Below are 16639 nucleotides of genomic sequence, written 5' to 3'. Positions count from 1 at the left end.
AGAAAGATATAATAATTTTAAAATTGTATGATAAGTAATGAACAATTTTATGGCAATAAATCTGATCACTTAGCAGAGTGGTAAAATTCCTAGAAAATATGTATTATTATTGAAACTAACTCAAGAAAAAAGAGAAAATCTGAATTGCTCTATATAGGTTAAAAGAAGAAATTGATAATTAAAAACCTTCTCGCTCATAAAACACCAGTTCCAGGTAATTTGTGTGTGAGTTTCCACCAGGTGTTAAGGGACCAGATAATTCCAATCTTGCGCAAATACTTTCAAAAAATAGGAAAAGAGGATTTAGACTAGCTCGGTTTATTATGTAAAGTTACTCTTGATACTAAAATTGAAAAAGGCAATACAAGAAAAGAACAGTGCAGGCCAATCTCATTCATGAAAATAGATACAAGAAAATTTTAAGCAAAACATTACCAAACAGAACTCAAAAATGAGTTTGTTCTTGAAATTTAAGTTTAGTTCAATATTAGAAAATTAATTCATTCCTCATGTTAACAAATTAGTAGAGAAAAATTATATGATCCTCTTAATAAATGGATAAAAAGAATTTAATAAAAGTCAGCATCTGTGATAAAGTTCTCAGCAAACTAGAAATAAATTCCTTAACCTAATAAAGTGTGCCTACAATACCGTTGGTGTAAACACAATGATGAAACGTTGTGTGTTTTCTTTAAAATTGGGAACAAGATAAAAATGTTTTCCACTGACGCTCCATCAATTTATTGGTAGTCTTAGCCAACAATATAATATAAGAAAACAAGATAAAAAGTATAAGAATTGGAAAGGAGGGGTCAGCCCGTGTGCAGAGGTTAAGTTCTCACGTTCTGCTTCTCGGCAGCCTGGGGTTCGCTGGTTCGAATCCGGGGTGCGGACATGCCACCGCTTGGCAAGCCATGCTGTGGTAGGCGTCCCACATATAAAGTAGAGGAAGATGGGCACGGATGTTAGCTCAGGGCCAGGCTTCCTCAGCAAAAAAGAGGAGGACTGGCAGTAGTTAGCCCAGGGCTAATCTTCCTCAAAAAAAAAAGAATTGGAAAGGAAAAACAAAACTATAATTATTCAGAAATGATATGATTAGTTTTATAGAAAACCCAAGAGAATGTAAAAATGAGTTATTAATAAGAGTGTTTACCAGATATAAAACCAAAATTTTAAAGTTAATTTCATTTCTATATGCTAGCAATAAATAGAAAGTTTTATTTAAAAAACAAAGATCCATTTTACATTAGCAACTAAAATGGACTGCTTTTGTTAGAGATAAATCTAATGAAAATTGTGCAAAGCCTTTATGAAAAATGGGATAACTTTATAAAGATATTAAAAATGACTTAAATAAATGGAAAGTATTAAAGTAAATGTTTAATGAGTGGTAAGATAATATTGTAAGGATATTATTTCTGCTGAGTAGGATTTTCCTGAACTTGACAGCCTGACTTTAAAATTTATAGAGAAGTGTAAGGGGCCAAGAAACCCTCAAGGCAAAGGACGAGGAAGGCGTGGGCCGAGGATCTTGACAAATGAACCACTGATGCTTATGATGAAGCTACAATGATTTAGTCAGTGTGGTATCGGCCATGTGGGCAAATAGACCTGTAGGACAGAATACAGAGTCCAGCAACAACCCCAACACGTATGGGCATGATCCACAACAAAGCTAGCACTGCAGATTCACGAGGAAAGGAAGGACTGCTCAAAAATTGTTCTAGGGGAAAAAATGAAATCGAATCCCCTTTCACATTATCCACAAAATTCAATTCCAGTTTTTCAAAAAACAAAATCTGGAAGTGCAAATGAAAAAAAATTAAAAATAAAACGTTTTTATTTTGAGACAATTGTAGATTCTCGTGTAATTCTAAGAAGTAATACAGAGAGATCCCATGTACCCTTTACCTAGTTCCAGAAGGGTGACATTGCAAAACTATCTCACAATATCACAACCAGGATATTGACACTGATACAGTCAAGATACAGAACATCCCAGCACAAGAATCCCTCTTGCTATCCTTTAACAGCTGCGCCCACCTCTCTCTCCTCCACTCCCATCTCTCCTCTAACCTCTACGACTAATCTGTTCTCTATTTCTGGAATTTTATTGTTTCAAGAATGCTATGTGAATGGAATCATGCACCATGTAATCTTTGGGGATTGGCTTTTCTCACTCAGCGTAATTCCCCCAAGATTCATCCAGGTTGTTTGTGAGTCAAGTTGGTTCCTTTTTATGACCTAGGAGTATTCCATAAAATGCACGTACCACAGTTGGCTCAACGATTCATGGGTTGAAGGACATCTGTGTTGTTTCCAGTTTTTGACTATTACAAATAAAGCAGCTATGAACATTCGTTTGCAGGTTTTTGTATGAACATAACTTTTTGTTTATCTGGGATAAATGCTCAGGAGCACAGCTGCCGGGTCATACGCAGCTGCCTGTTTAGGTTTTTTAGGAAACTGCCAAACTGTGTTGCAGAGCGGCTGTGCCATTTTACGTTCTCACCAGAAAGGGAAGAATGATTCAGATTCTCTTAGCTGGTATTTGATGTCACGTTTTAAATTTTTTTAAATTTTTCTTTTCTTTTCTTCTTTTTTTTTTTGTGAGGAAGATTGGCCCTGAGCTAAGATCTGTTGCCGATATTCCTCTTTTTGCTTGAGGAAGATTGTCACTGAGCTACCATCTGTGCCAATCTTCCTCTATTTTATGTGGGATGCCACCACAGCATGGCTTGACGAGTGGTGTATTGGCCCACACCCAGGATCTGAACCTGCAAACCCAAGGCTGCAGAAACAGAGTGTCCAAGCTTAACCCCTATGCCACCAGGCTGGCCCCAAAAATGTTTTAAAATTTTAAGTTTTAAAAATTGGATTGTTAGTTTTTTTTTACTGTTAAGTTGTAAAAGTTCTTTGTAAATATATACTAGCTACTAGTCCTTTGTCAGATATATCGCTTGCAAATATTTCTTCCAGTCTATAGCACTTTTCATCACCTTAACCTGATCTTTTGCAGAGCAATCCCAAAGATTATTCCCAAGATTTTGTAGTTTTAAATTATACACTGAAGTCCATGATCCATCTTAAGTTATTTTTTGTACAAAATATGAGATTTAGGTTGAGGTTCTTTCTCCCCCTCCCCAATTGTTTTGGTACCTTTTGTCAAGGAATCCATCCTTCTTCTACTGCATTTACGTTTTTGTCAGGAAATATTTGGGCATACTTGTGTGGATATATTTCTGAGTTCTCTATTCTGTTCCATTGGTTTGTCTGTTCCTCTGCCAATACCATACTCTTTTAGCAGCTATATAGTCTATCGTAGCTATATGGTGTACTTTAATATCAGGTAGACTCATTCTCTTTCACTTTATTCTTATTTTCAAGACTGTTTAAGCTATTCTGAGGCCTGTGTCTTTCCAAATAAATTTTAGAGTAAGCTTTTTTACATCTGCAAATAAGTTTTCTGGGATTTTGGTAAGAATTGTGTTAAACCTACAGATAAATTTGAGGAGATTGGCATCTTTACTATGTTGAGTCTTCAATTCTGAGAACATGGTATGCTTCTCCATTTATTTACGTCTCTTTTATTTCTTTCATCAGCAAAGGAGAAATAAAGCCATAATATTTTTTATTTATGTTCCAATGAAGGATTCATAACAAGAATATGTAAAGGAATCTATATGAATCAATAAGAAAAAAATAAACTGATAGAAAAACATGCAAATGACATGAATAAGCATTTTATTGAAGATGAACTATAATTACTAAGCAGAGAAAATATACTCAGCCTCATTGTTAACCAAGGAAGTGCAAGTTAAAGCTTCAATTAGATACTATTTCAGAGTTACTAGATTGGTAAAACCTAAAAATTCCGATAATATCAAGTTTTGCTAAGTATGTAAAGCAACTGAAAACCATGTTCACTGCTGGTGGGAATGGTTGGTAAACCGCTTAGAGAAATAATTTCCAATTACCTAACAAGTTGCAGAAACATGTGTCTTATGTCTTAGCCATTCTAGCTCTGGGTATATGTATACCCTAGAGAAATTATTGCACAAAATGTTAGGTTAATAGCAGCACGGCTTGACATACTAAAATAACTGGAAATAATGAAGAGCAGAGTGGATTAATAAACTATGATATTTATATAATGGTATACTTTATATTACTGACCTTATAATTGGCCCATGGCCATAAGCTCCAAAATGGATGAATCTCACAAACAATGGTAAGAGAAAAAGCAAGTCAGAGAAGAATATATTCACTTGATTTCATCGATATAAATGTTATAAACGGGTGAAAGCAAGCACTAAATTGTTAGCGATATATGCATATGGAGTACAAGTATGAAAAAGAAGGAAACGATAAAAAAATTCAGAAAAGTGATCATTTTGGGATGGAGGAGGGAGGGATTGGGGCAAACTTGGGCTCGAAACATTTTGGCAATGTTCTATTTCTTAAGATGGGAGTCGGGTGTATGGGTGTTCATTTTATTAGTATTCATTAAACTCTACATGTATGTTATAATACCTCTTTAAGTGATTAATATTCATATTTTCTAATTAGAGAAAAGAAGGAAAAGTCTGTGTCATGTGCACTAGCACAGGAATAAGGTTAAGTTACAGTAATTGCTTCAAAAGAAATAAGAAAACCAAAAATGTCAGCATTTAAATTTGACCTTCATTATCCAAGTAAAGTTAGAAGCTTACGTGTCAGTTTTTTTCCTTGAATTTCTATGTCATTTTTCTTGTTTTGTGGTCATAGTTTTCAGAAACAATTGAATTAACTTTTATTAATTGTAAGTTATGCCTTCAGTTATGTAACTTGTCGAATATTATTCCAAGGTTGTTTTCCCATTAAGCCAAAGGAATGACTAAATTGATAAAATGGACAATACAATAAATGAGATTACGCCAATGTTGTTTCGCTTTCTATTGCCTGTTTTGGAAATGGTTCTCTGGATTTTCCCAGTGAAGAAGGATGCTATGCTTATTGTCTTTAAGTGTGATCAGACTCACTTTACATGTCTGATTCGCGTGCCTGCTGTTTCTGCTGGATTCATAAGTCACCATTTTTGGCTTTTCTTCACTGTTAATGGCCACAGTCCTTGCAGAGCTTCTCAGCATGGTCTCTGGAATATCTTCAGATGTGCTCACTGTCTAGGACAGATTCAAGATCACCTGGAAAGCTTCAGGAAACTGAGGGAACTGCAAGGCAACTCTGGAACTTGATAACTAAGTTCCTGAAAATGATTATATTTTGGAAACCCAGTAAAACAGTTTTGTGTTAAGGGAACTCTAGAAATTTATGAAAGCTTAAAACAGAGAACACTGTCCGATGCCTACCCCTATAAAATAATAAAACCAAAAGAAGCCATGTGCTACTTGGTTAATTCAATTAATTCAATTAATTAATTAAATTCAATAAATCCACTAAAATATTATTGACCATCTACCAGTTAGTGCCAGATAATATATAGCAGAGAACTAAACAGATATTATTACGTAACAATAACAGGCCAGTGGACTCCATTTAATTTGAGTCTCCCTTACAGGACTGTAAACTTCTTGAGGGCAAAGATCTTACTTGTTCTGTGACCTGGTTTTTCCACAGCCCTTAAATATGCCTGGCATGTTAATATGAGTTTAATATTTATTATTAATTATTAATCATTACTATTAATACATTTAACATCTGTTTCTTGCATGAATTAATTTTCCTAAACCCACACAACTCAGTCGTTGGTGGAGCCAGAGTCTGCACTCTGTCTGTGGATCATGATAAACAGTTGCCATTTATTCTGAGCTTGCTTCATCCAAGATGCCGTGTTCACTTCTTTACACTCCTCATCTCACTTAATCTTTACAAACTCCTGAGAAAAAGATGTTAATTAGCTGCTTTTTACTGAGGAGGGTTCTTAAGTGCCTTTCCCGAGGTCACCTGCTGGGTCTGGCCCCTTCAAAATCTGAACTAGGCTGGGACCCAATCCTTCCTCTTTTCACAGCCTCTGTATCTGTGGTAGCCGGAATATCCTTGGCTACCTAAAAGGGAGCAGTTCAGTTTAACTAATTGGGCCGCATAGTGCCAAGCAATCTGTTTGGCTAATTTTCTTTCCCCAGTGAATTGACTAATTTGTTTTACAGAATTGACCACATCGGCTAGTCATTTTACCGGTAAATCAAATTATCCTTGTCTATTTTTTTCTTTTGCTGAATGTCCAACTGGCTAAGAGTTTAGGGTCAGACACACCTAAATTATAATCCAAGGTCAACCACTTATTAATTGTGAACCTTGGCAGCTGTTTAACCTCTTTAGGCTTCCATCACTTTATCAGTAGAAATGCAGATAGCAGTAATTCCTACCTGATCTAGTTAATGAGAGGACTGAATGGAAACAACTCTTTAGCCCCTAACACAATGCCTGACCCTTAAGGAATTTTGTTGAGCAATAGCAGCTATTCTTATATTTCTCATTGCAATTGTTAACCTAATTTTTTTTTCAATTATTTTATTGAGGTCATAATTGTTTATAACATTGTGTAATTTCAAGTGTACATTATTGTTTATCAGTTTCTGTATTCACTGCATCTTGTTCACCAATAGTCTAATTTTTATCCGTCACCATACATATGTGCCCCTTTACCCCATTCACCCACCTTCCAACTCCCTTCCCCTCTAGTAACCACTAATCTGTTCTCTTTGTCCCTGTGTTTGTTTATCTTCCACATATGAGTGAAATCATGTGATATTTGTCTTTCTCTGTCTGGCTTACTTTCTTAACATAATACCCTCAAGGTCCATCCATGTTGTTACAAATGGAATGATTTTGTCTCTTTTTATGGCTGAGTTGTATTCCATTGTGTATATAAGTACCACATCTTTATCCACTCATCAGTTTAAGGGCACTTGGGTTGCTTCCACATCTTGGCTATTGTTAATAATGCTGCACTGAATGTAGGGGTGCATAAATCTCTTTGAATTGTTGATTTCAGGTTCTTTGGATAGATACCCAGTGGTGGGATGGCTGGATCATATGGTATTTCTATTTTTAATTTTTTGAGAAATCTCCATACTGTTTTCCTTAGTGGCTGCACCAGTTTGCATTCTCACCAACAGTGTATGAGGGTTCCTTTTTCTCCACATGCCCTCCAACATTTGTTATTTTTTGTCTTACAATGAAGAAAAGAAAATCTCTTCAATAAATGGTATTTGGACAACTGGACAGCCACATGCAAAAGGATGAAAGTAGATCATTATCTTACACCATAAACAAAAATTAATTCAAAATGAATTGAAGACTTGAATGTAAGACCTGAAACCATAAAACTCCTAAAAGAAAATATAGACAGTCCACTCTTTCACATTGGTCTTACCAGCATCTTTTTGAATACCATGTCTACTCAGGCAAAGGAAACAAAGGAAAAAATAAACAAATGGGACTACCTCAGTCTAAAAAGTTTTTGAAAGGCAAAGGAAACCATAAACAAAAGGAAAAGGCAACCCACAAACTTGGAGAAAATATTTGCAAATCATATATCTGACAAGGGGTTAATTTCCAAAATATATGAAGAACTCATACAACTCAACAACAAAAAAACAAACAACCCAATCAAAAAATGGGCAGAGGATATGAACAAACATTCTTCGAAAGAAGATATACAGATGGCCAATAGGTACATAAAAAGATGTTCAACATCACTAATTATTAGGGAAATGCAAATCAAAACTGTGAGGAGATATCATCTTACACCTATCAGAATGGCTATAATTAACAAGACAAAAATTAACAAATGTTGGAGAGGATGTGGAGAAAAGGGAACCTAATGTTTTATTTCAATATCATCTTTGTTCTAGATTTTACTGTCTTCCTTGACTTATATCCTTCGCCTTCCTTCTAAGGTAGACAGAGCTACTTACTTGTTACTCATTGGATATTGCTTCTTCTTTATGGAGCTTAAACTGTGTTATAAAAATTGACTCAGGTCTCTTATTCCCTAACCTCTCTTCCAATTATAGGCACTTTGAATGCAAGTTCATTCAGCATTCATCTTTTTACTGCCAGCTCCTTTATGTCAACTAGTATATAGATGCTCTATGATGTTTGTTAAATTGAATAAGTAGGTCATGTCTGTATTCAGAGTGAATGGATAGATGAATTCCTTTTTGTGCAGCATTGTTAATGTCACTGATAGTATTACATTGATTTTTGATATGGTCTTTACACATATCATTTATGTACATCATTTAATTCTGGCACTCGATCAATCTTCTTTCATTTGAATATGACTTGCTGCTTCTAAGCTTGACCCAGATCTCTTGCTTTCCATAGAGATTTTCACTGCTTACATAGCGGGTTTCAGTTTTTACTTTTTTTGCATTTTTTTCTTGCTGGTGCTATATTATAGACTTTTTTCCTGCCATTGCTGCCATAGGACTTAATAAAAAGACTTTCTTACTTTCACTTAAACTTTTATTTCCCACATGGCTTTAAGGTATACATTTTACTCTTTCCCCCATCATTAATACATTACTGTTTGACTCTGTCATTAGGCTGTCAATCTGTAAAACTCTTGAAGAGGAAAGAGAGACCTTATTTTAAATAGGCCTGATACTTTGCTAAAGAGGTTGGTGCACTGTCTACAATTCTATTCTTGTCAAGAATAAGCTTTTGAAATTTCAAGAAAAAATGAAATTTAGAAGAACAACCAAACCATGAAAGATCTAAGGAGGATAAAATAAATAAAAGAAGGACAAAAATCCGCTACGAAATTCTAGGGAAGATCCCTTGCTTTATTTTAAAATAACTAGATATGCAACCAAGTATATCCTGAATGGCCAGGCTTAGAGTCTAGGCATAAAATTTCCTTAAGGGAAGATAGTAGTCAAAAGTCCCTAAAGCTTAGGTCTCCATGCCAGTGTTAGTGGTCAGAATATGAAACGCTTTAAACTTGAATTTCTAGGTTAAGGTAGTAGAGATTGCGGTGTTGCGCCTGGATGAGAAAAGGAAAAGGGAATGTTTAGTAACCATTCCCAAAGAAACGCCATAGAAATGGTGGTGACCCGCAGTTCCTCCATTTCCAGTGAAGTTAGGATGAAAGAGTCGCCTGAAGTTCTGTGGGAGAGATTTATGTTAAAATTCAGAGAGTCTGCTGGGTTCTGAGATTCCTGAATATGTTATTAAGCAGAGCAGGACCTGCCCCACAAACAAGGCTGGAGAGTTTTCCAAGATTCCAAGTCATGAGGCAGGGTTTCCAGGGACAGCCCTGCCACAGCCTCAATTGTTCTCTGAGATAATCTGACCTGATTCACGAAGAAAGCCTATGGAATTTCATGGACTTCAGACTTTACCTAAAAATGTGGTTGGCAAACAAGCTGGGGAATAAGTCAGTTCTTTCTGAATATGGGCACTCAGACTAGCCCATTTGCCTCAGAATTATACAAATACTACTGCAAATGAGAAACTGCAGTTAACTTCCTCTGCCAAACCTAAGAAAAAATTCTATTTCTGCTTAAAGCGGAGCGATTTTCAATGCAAAGGAATTGATGTGGTTAAAGGAGAAAGTTTCATATTGGGAATAGCATCTATAGACAGCCACAGGGGTAGGGCCAAAGGAAGTTCACTCCTTAAGCTGCTTCCATGAAAAACTTCAATCATCTGCTAGCTTTTGCTTCATAAAACTTTGACATATGTCCCTTGACCTTTACCAACTACCCTTTCACGTTTGACACTTAACGTTTTCTACATGATTAAAATTCAACGTTAATTAATTTCAACACTATCAGTTAAGTTATATTTAGCTAAGAACACTCACTTTTGTCTTTTGTGAGTAGCACTGCAGTGTTATTACAGAGAGGGAGTCAGGAGGGCAACAGAGATACGAGAAGAGGAGAATGATTCAGTGTGCAGATAATTGTTTCAAGTGAAATTTAGCTCGATATTTTTGTTCCTGTCCTCAGTAGAACTGAGATTTAGCACCTCGCGTTGGCATTTAGCCCCCACCCCCACATAGGAGGAGGCTGTGCTGGGCGGGTGCTGAGAACGAGCCACACCAGAATTAAATTATAGCACAGTTCTAACACTGGCAAGAATTTTCTCTGGCCAGCTCTTGGGTGCAAAGCTGGTGATTCCAGAAGAGAGGCAAGGCATTCCTAGAAAGGATCTCCATATGGTGTGGCTTCTCCCTCAATGAGGGGCGTTGACATGGTTGTTTAAAGAGCATCGCCCCAAAAGTGGTGACTATTCCCAAAGGAAACAGCGGAAGCCAGAATATTTTAGCCGTAGCTGAGTTATAGTTCTAACCTTAAAAAGTCACCCATGAGGTTGTCTTATTGATGGTTTGTTCCATAATGTAACCAGAAAGCTCGCTGGAAATGGATAAAACCCAAGAAATTTGACCTCTTTCCTTAAGTTTTCCAAGTGAGAAAACATTTTTATTAGTTTGTTTGTTCCATGCTCTTCTGCTCTGTGAAAAGCAAATCTTGCTTTTACCTGAAGCTCAAAATACTGTAGAACCATTACAGCTGCTACTCTTGGGGATATTAGCATGAAATTGTGGCCCGTAAGTTTACTCTGCCACTGAAATACTTCTGTCCTTCAGATCCACGTACAGAACAGATAATGCAGGTGAAGCATAATTCATATATAAGTCGTCCATATATGTCTCACCGAAGATCCAGTAATAGTAATAATGAATTAAACTTTGGGGTTCTTTGAGACGGTGTATACCCATGTAACCTCCAGTTGTTACAAAACAAACAAACAAAAGAAAACAACTTTGCAGCATTTTCCTTTGCGTATGGCAGGACATTTTGCCTCCAGTAATTCAACTTTTATGTTCTAGAATCTAGTTCCATGCCCTCATCTCATGCTCTACCTGCAGTTGGAGGACACTTGATCTCTCCTACCCACCCCATGGGAAAAACTACAGCCTCTGTATGCAAAGGATTTAACTAGCTCTGTTTCAGTTGTCGAGTGATTCAATATATCAGGTCATTTCTGCTAGTCGAGTGCTGAGAGGATGTCCCTGTCCTGGTAACTGGCCTTGAATCTTAGCCCTGAAGTCAAGTCTGCCTTGTGTTTTTGCGTTCTTCATGGGACACCAAGTACCTCTCTTGGTCCCAGTGCGTGGGAACCCAATCAGCCCTCTAGGATGGGGTCTCTGGCTTTTTTTCTCAGTGCTCTCCCCAACCTCGCTCCCCACCAACTCGAGGATAGTGGAGTCCTAGTTCTGAAACCTAGTCTTTTAAAACTATTTATTTATTTATTTATCTATTTTGATGAAGATTAGCCTTGAGCTAACATCCGTGCCCATCCTCCTCTATTTTGTATGTGAGATACCTGCCACAGCATGGCTTGATAAGCGGTGTGTACGTCCTTGCCCGGGATCTGAACCTGTGGACCCCAGGCTGCTGAAGCAGAGCATGCAACCTTAACCACTGCACCACCAGGCTGGCCCCCTGAAACCTAGTCTTATGATTAAGGTCTACTACCACTGAAAACATTTCTGGTTGCAGTGGCCTGCTCGGGCCTCTGACCTGGGCCTACTCTGGGCTCTCTGTCAAGGGTTCTCCTCGTTGCTTATCACAGAAGCCCTGAATCTATCCACTCTCAGCAGTCACTGGGCCTTCTGGATACTCTGATTCACCTTTCAAACTGGACTGACTCCCCACACTTGTCAATGAATAAATTACCAGAAGCACATGTGCCACCCCAGTGGGCTGCTCTGTTCCAGGTCCCGGTGCCTCCCTCCCATCTTGTCCTTCTACAGTTGCTCTTGGCCAAATCCTGCTATGAGGTAATGAAGGAAGATGCCGAACTTTACTATTTAGAGGACCAAACATAGATGAAAGGGGGGCAATCATACCCTACATTTAGGAGCAAAAACATTTTTAGTGTGGGAAGACTTTATAAAGCCGTAGTTTGCTAGTCCTTGAGTCTTCTAATTCTTTTTGGCTTCACTTGGTTTAATATAAGATGGAAACATTTTTATCTCGGATCTTCACTTTCAAGTTAAAATTTAAAACATCTTGTGTTTTGCAATATCTTTCTTCAATGGACTGAATAGATGGCTTCCCATACCCCTTGAGATTGTAGATACTTTTATTTTATAAGTTATTTTTCTCTGTTTTTACATTTTAAGGTGTTACACAATGGCCTCATTATGGAGATGAAACATCCGACTGTGGGGAAGATATCAGTGCCAGGTTTGAACATTTTTGTTATTTTTCTTAACACCTTCCCTTATTAATTGTTCCCTGTGCTGATCACTGCAGGTAGCTGATTATCCCCCAAACAACTTGGCAAGACATTATCCAAACTTTCATTTCGGTTAGAAGGAAAACAGTAGGATCACACCCACAAGCTTGTATGCTGAGGCGATGGGATTGTGTTTTTGCTCTAACAAACGTCTGATTCCTTGGTGACAAAAAATACTCATATTACCTAACTCCATTTTGTGTAATCATATACTCAGAAATGTACGTTATGTAATTGCCAACTGATAGATAACAGGGAATATGACAAATGTTATAAAATTTCTTGTGGTTCAGATAAGAATGATAAAGAAAGCCAGGAATGATAGAGATGGTGTCCAAGGAAGGCTACTGAATGCTCAGGCCAGGGAGTTTTCTTTCTAAACTATGGTTGACGGTATGGATGTCGGCTTTGTAGATCAAGAAACTAAGTGTTTTCAGTAAACCTAGACTATATTGAATTTTCGTAAGCTGACTCATACCAAACAAACTCGCCAAAGACATTTTGGCCTAAACTAAATGCTAACGTTTTCACTTCCAGGGAGAGTTCTCTTTCTGGTGGCCAGAAGCTTCAGGCCTGCTCTCAGACCTTCCAGACTGTAGTGAGAGCTTATCATCAGCCTGTCACCCCCCACAGCCTTCACTTTGCTATTGATCATAATATCACTATTCCTCAGATCTTTTGTCTCTACTCTGGGCATTGCTGGAAAAACACTCCACATTCTTGGTCATTGTGTCCCTATTTTCTAGACTTATACATAAACTATACACTTTTTTTTCTTTTCTTTTGACAGAGAATAATGAAATTAGTTAGAATATAACTTTGGTCATTGTTTTCTGAAAACTATATCCTGGTCACCTTGTTTGAAATTTGGGTACTCCCCAACTCAGTCAAGCAACATAGAGCATTTACTTCTGTAGGTATTGGATCCCATTCATTGACTAACTGCTATTGTTAAATTCATTCTAGGTATAATCTAATTCTAAGATTTTTGGATCAGTTTGATAATAATGCCCCAGAACAGATCAGTTCGTGGCCACATGCAAAAAGAATAAGGAGAGAGAAGTATGATGAATAAAGGAAGCTGAAAGAGAATATTCTGATCTACAGGAGTATAAGGAACATTATGCATGGATTAGGGAAAATAAATAAGAGAAGTAGCAGGTCTATGCATATCAGAGACTGGAATCACATGGTAACAGGGAAATGCTATATGGTATAGAAAGGATGGTGAAAAAAAGCATGTTGATAAAAGCTAAGAAAGTCATTTCTTCATTCATGTTATGAGCATACTATGTGCTGGGCAATACTTTGGGTCCTGGGAATACAAAAATAAACCAGACAGGTTGGCCCCTGGCCACGTGGAGCTCATACTCAATGGAAAGTCAGATAATAAAAGTAACAAACACATGCTCCCATAACTGTAAGTCATGATAAGTGCCAAGAACGGGAAAGGGCAGTGTGCTGTCACAGAGAATAATGGGGACGGAAGGGACCTACATTAGTTTGGATGATCAGAGAAAGCCTTTCTGAGAGGATGCCTTATAAACGAAGAATTGAAAGATAATAAGAAGTGGACGTTTGAAGAGTAAGGAGTAGCATTCCAAACAGAGGGATCAGCATGTGAGAAGACCTTGAGGTGGGAAAAGGTTGGGTGTGTTTGAAGCCAGGATGAAAAGTGAGGAAAGAGGGGCAGGAATTAAGACGGAGGAGAGAGACAGAGCCCAGAGGCCCCACTAAATTTAGTTTCACTCTATTTTTAATCAGGGGATTGAAATGACACAATTTATAACTTAAAGCAGGGAGTCAAGTTCAGAAGTTATTACAGGAGTTCAGGTGACGGTGTCAAATTAGGGTCATGGTAATAGGGATGAAGAGAAGGGGGTGGTCAAAACAAAAAATATAATCACGGCACTTTCAGTATGAGAAGACGTTAAAAAGCATTTTGTCCGGTAATTTTTAACTTTAATTTTTAAACAGTGGAATTTATTTTCCAAATGAAGTCTCCATATCTAAAACAGATCAATTCACTGATTGATAAGCTAGCTCTCCAACTGTTTACCTTTCTTTCCCTGCTTCCACCACGCTGTAGTCCACCAAACACCTCCTTGAAACCATTGGCCCTAATGAACAATTCAAGAACCACTGATCTAATTTAATTCCACAAGTTTACAGATGAGGTCGTGCAGTCATTGATGCCCCCAGGACATGAGAAGAAAGGGTAAACTTTTGAAAGTTAAATACAGTTGTTAGCATGATAGTAAGGAAAAAAGGAAGTCAGTGGCCAGCCTAGAATGAATTCATTGGAGGTAACACTCTCTCAATCAATCAGATGTGAATTTACTGACTTTCCTGGTAAATGAATGAACACTCAATCTCAGGAAGTGTGAAATAACTTTTCAGATTCCTAAAGGGGAACACATAACTCTTTTGCTCACTTTATAAGTGTGTCAGTTAGCTATTATCACAATAATGCCGTGTAACAAATAACGACAGAATCTCGGTGGCATCCAAACACAAGCATTTGTTTATTCCATGCATGTGGATCAGGTGAGGGATAGCTGATTTAGGCTGGGCTTGTCCCAGTGGCTTTGCTTATAGGTGTAGGTTGGCCAGGCTTGGCTCCTTAGTGTGAGTCAGGCTCAGTTCTACTCCATGCATTTCTCATGTTCTTCTCATGGCATTGGCAGAAGAGCAAGAAGGCAAACAGAAACCACAATGCCACTTAAGACCTTTTGCAGAACTAGGAGAAGCTTCTGCCCACATTCCATTGGCCAAAGCGAGTGTTAGGCTGTGTCCCAATGGGTAGGGAAATAGATCTCTCTTCTTAAGAGAAATTGCAAAGTTACATGGTGAAGGCATGGGCACAAGGAGGGGTAAATAACTCGGCCCCAAAATTCAATTTGCCACAATAAAATTCTCAGCTCTATAGCAATCTCTTTTTTTTTTTCTTTTTGATTAGCCCTGAGGTAACATCCACTGCCAATCCTCCTCTTTTTGCTGAGGAAGATTGGCCGTGAGCTATCATCTGTGCCCTTCTTCCTCTACTTCACATGTGGGATGCCGGCCACAGCATGGCCTGATGAGCAGTGTGTAGCTCTGCACCCAAGATCCCAACTGGTAAACCCTGGGCCGCTGAAATGGAGCACGTGAACTTAACTACTATACTACCAGGCTGACCACTATAGCAATCTCTTTTTAATCTCCTTCCAGAAAATTTTATTTTTGTTTCTTCAGTTTCCATAGGGCTTAGACATCTTTTTGGTATGCCTATCTTATTGACTTACGTTATATTCTTTCTATAGAATTATCAATGTAGGAAGTCTCAGATTTGAGATGAAATGGAAGTGTTTAGGTTACTTTTGGAGTAGGTATCTGAGTGTCTCTTGAGGGCAGCACATCCTGACTCCCCATGAAAGGAGAGAGACAATTCTGCATAGAGATGTCAGGTAAGAAGTTGCTATTGTATCTTCTAATTCAGTGTATGCCAGTAAGGGGTCACTCAGATAGGACAAGAGAGATTAAATGCAAAGGGAATTTATCAGCAAATAATTAAAATTTTGCCTGTGGGTTGTCCCTTTCATTGATTTTATTTACCGATGATAGTTTCTTTGTAAGGGATGTCCCCTTTGGAGACCTCATGAATACTGTAGAAATCACTCAGATTCTCCCACAATGCCTCAGTGAGGCAAATCTGCCCAAACTGGAAATGTAGGTGGAGTTAAAAGTGATTTTATGCTACACTGTTTTCTAGTCAGCCAATAGAGGCACATTTTTGAATTCATTAAATTTAGTTCTATGGATTTACATATATATCTGCATCTCCACATTTACAGTAAAAATCCTTGTTAATGTTACTTAAAACTACTTGTTTATATTTCTTTTGTTATTAATGAACTTCTTGTGACCTGTACTGAATTTTCTGTACGTTGCACTAGTTTGCCTGAGACATTTTATATCTTAGTCATTGCTCGAAACTTGTCTTTTGAAGAACAATATTTATTGTGCCTGTTTTAGAGATGTATAAATCCACAGCATTCCCTCAGATTCTCAGACTAGAACTCCTGTATAGGAGACTGCAAATTGATTAATACCTTAAAGGTGCTGGTCAACCAATGTTGAATATACTTTGAACAGAGATGGGAAATAATTTACCTCTTCAAAATGCCTTTTTACTACTTAAATAATTATTGTAAGCATTTAATACATTATTCCAGTATTTATAATCATTACCAATACTAAAATAAAGTAACATTATCTAAACTATCTCCTTTATGAATTTAGATCTAGGGTAACATACTCCTTTTTCATATCATTTCCCACTACCTTCAATCTAGAGTAGGCAATTAGGAAAGAAATTTCATGTGTGTATGTACATGTCATA

The 16639-nt window shown here is 37.5% G+C and overlaps 1 protein-coding gene across 13 annotated transcripts in view; it reads left to right on the top strand.

Moving 5' to 3' along the window:
- SUGCT (succinyl-CoA:glutarate-CoA transferase) overlaps window positions 1-16639 on the top strand; it is a 747747-nt gene that overhangs the window by 565159 nt on the left and 165949 nt on the right. For 12 of the 13 annotated variants that reach the window (XR_011501704.1, XR_011501660.1, XR_011501715.1 and 9 more), the window contains one exon: window positions 12143-12206. The exons of the other annotated variant lie outside the window; for it this stretch is intronic. Coding sequence is in view for 9 of the 12 variants with exons in the window: in XM_070504514.1 (XP_070360615.1) it covers window positions 12143-12206 (64 nt within the window). In the remaining 3 variants the exon portion in view is untranslated. The remainder of the gene's footprint in view (window positions 1-12142; window positions 12207-16639) is intronic. 13 annotated transcript variants of the gene reach the window in all.

The sequence above is a fragment of the Equus asinus genome, chromosome 1 (assembly GCF_041296235.1).
Source record: "Equus asinus isolate D_3611 breed Donkey chromosome 1, EquAss-T2T_v2, whole genome shotgun sequence".
Lineage (NCBI taxonomy): Eukaryota > Metazoa > Chordata > Mammalia > Perissodactyla > Equidae > Equus > Equus asinus.
The sequence above is the reverse complement of the archived record's forward strand: the minus strand, read 5'-3'. Positions and strand labels throughout refer to the sequence as shown.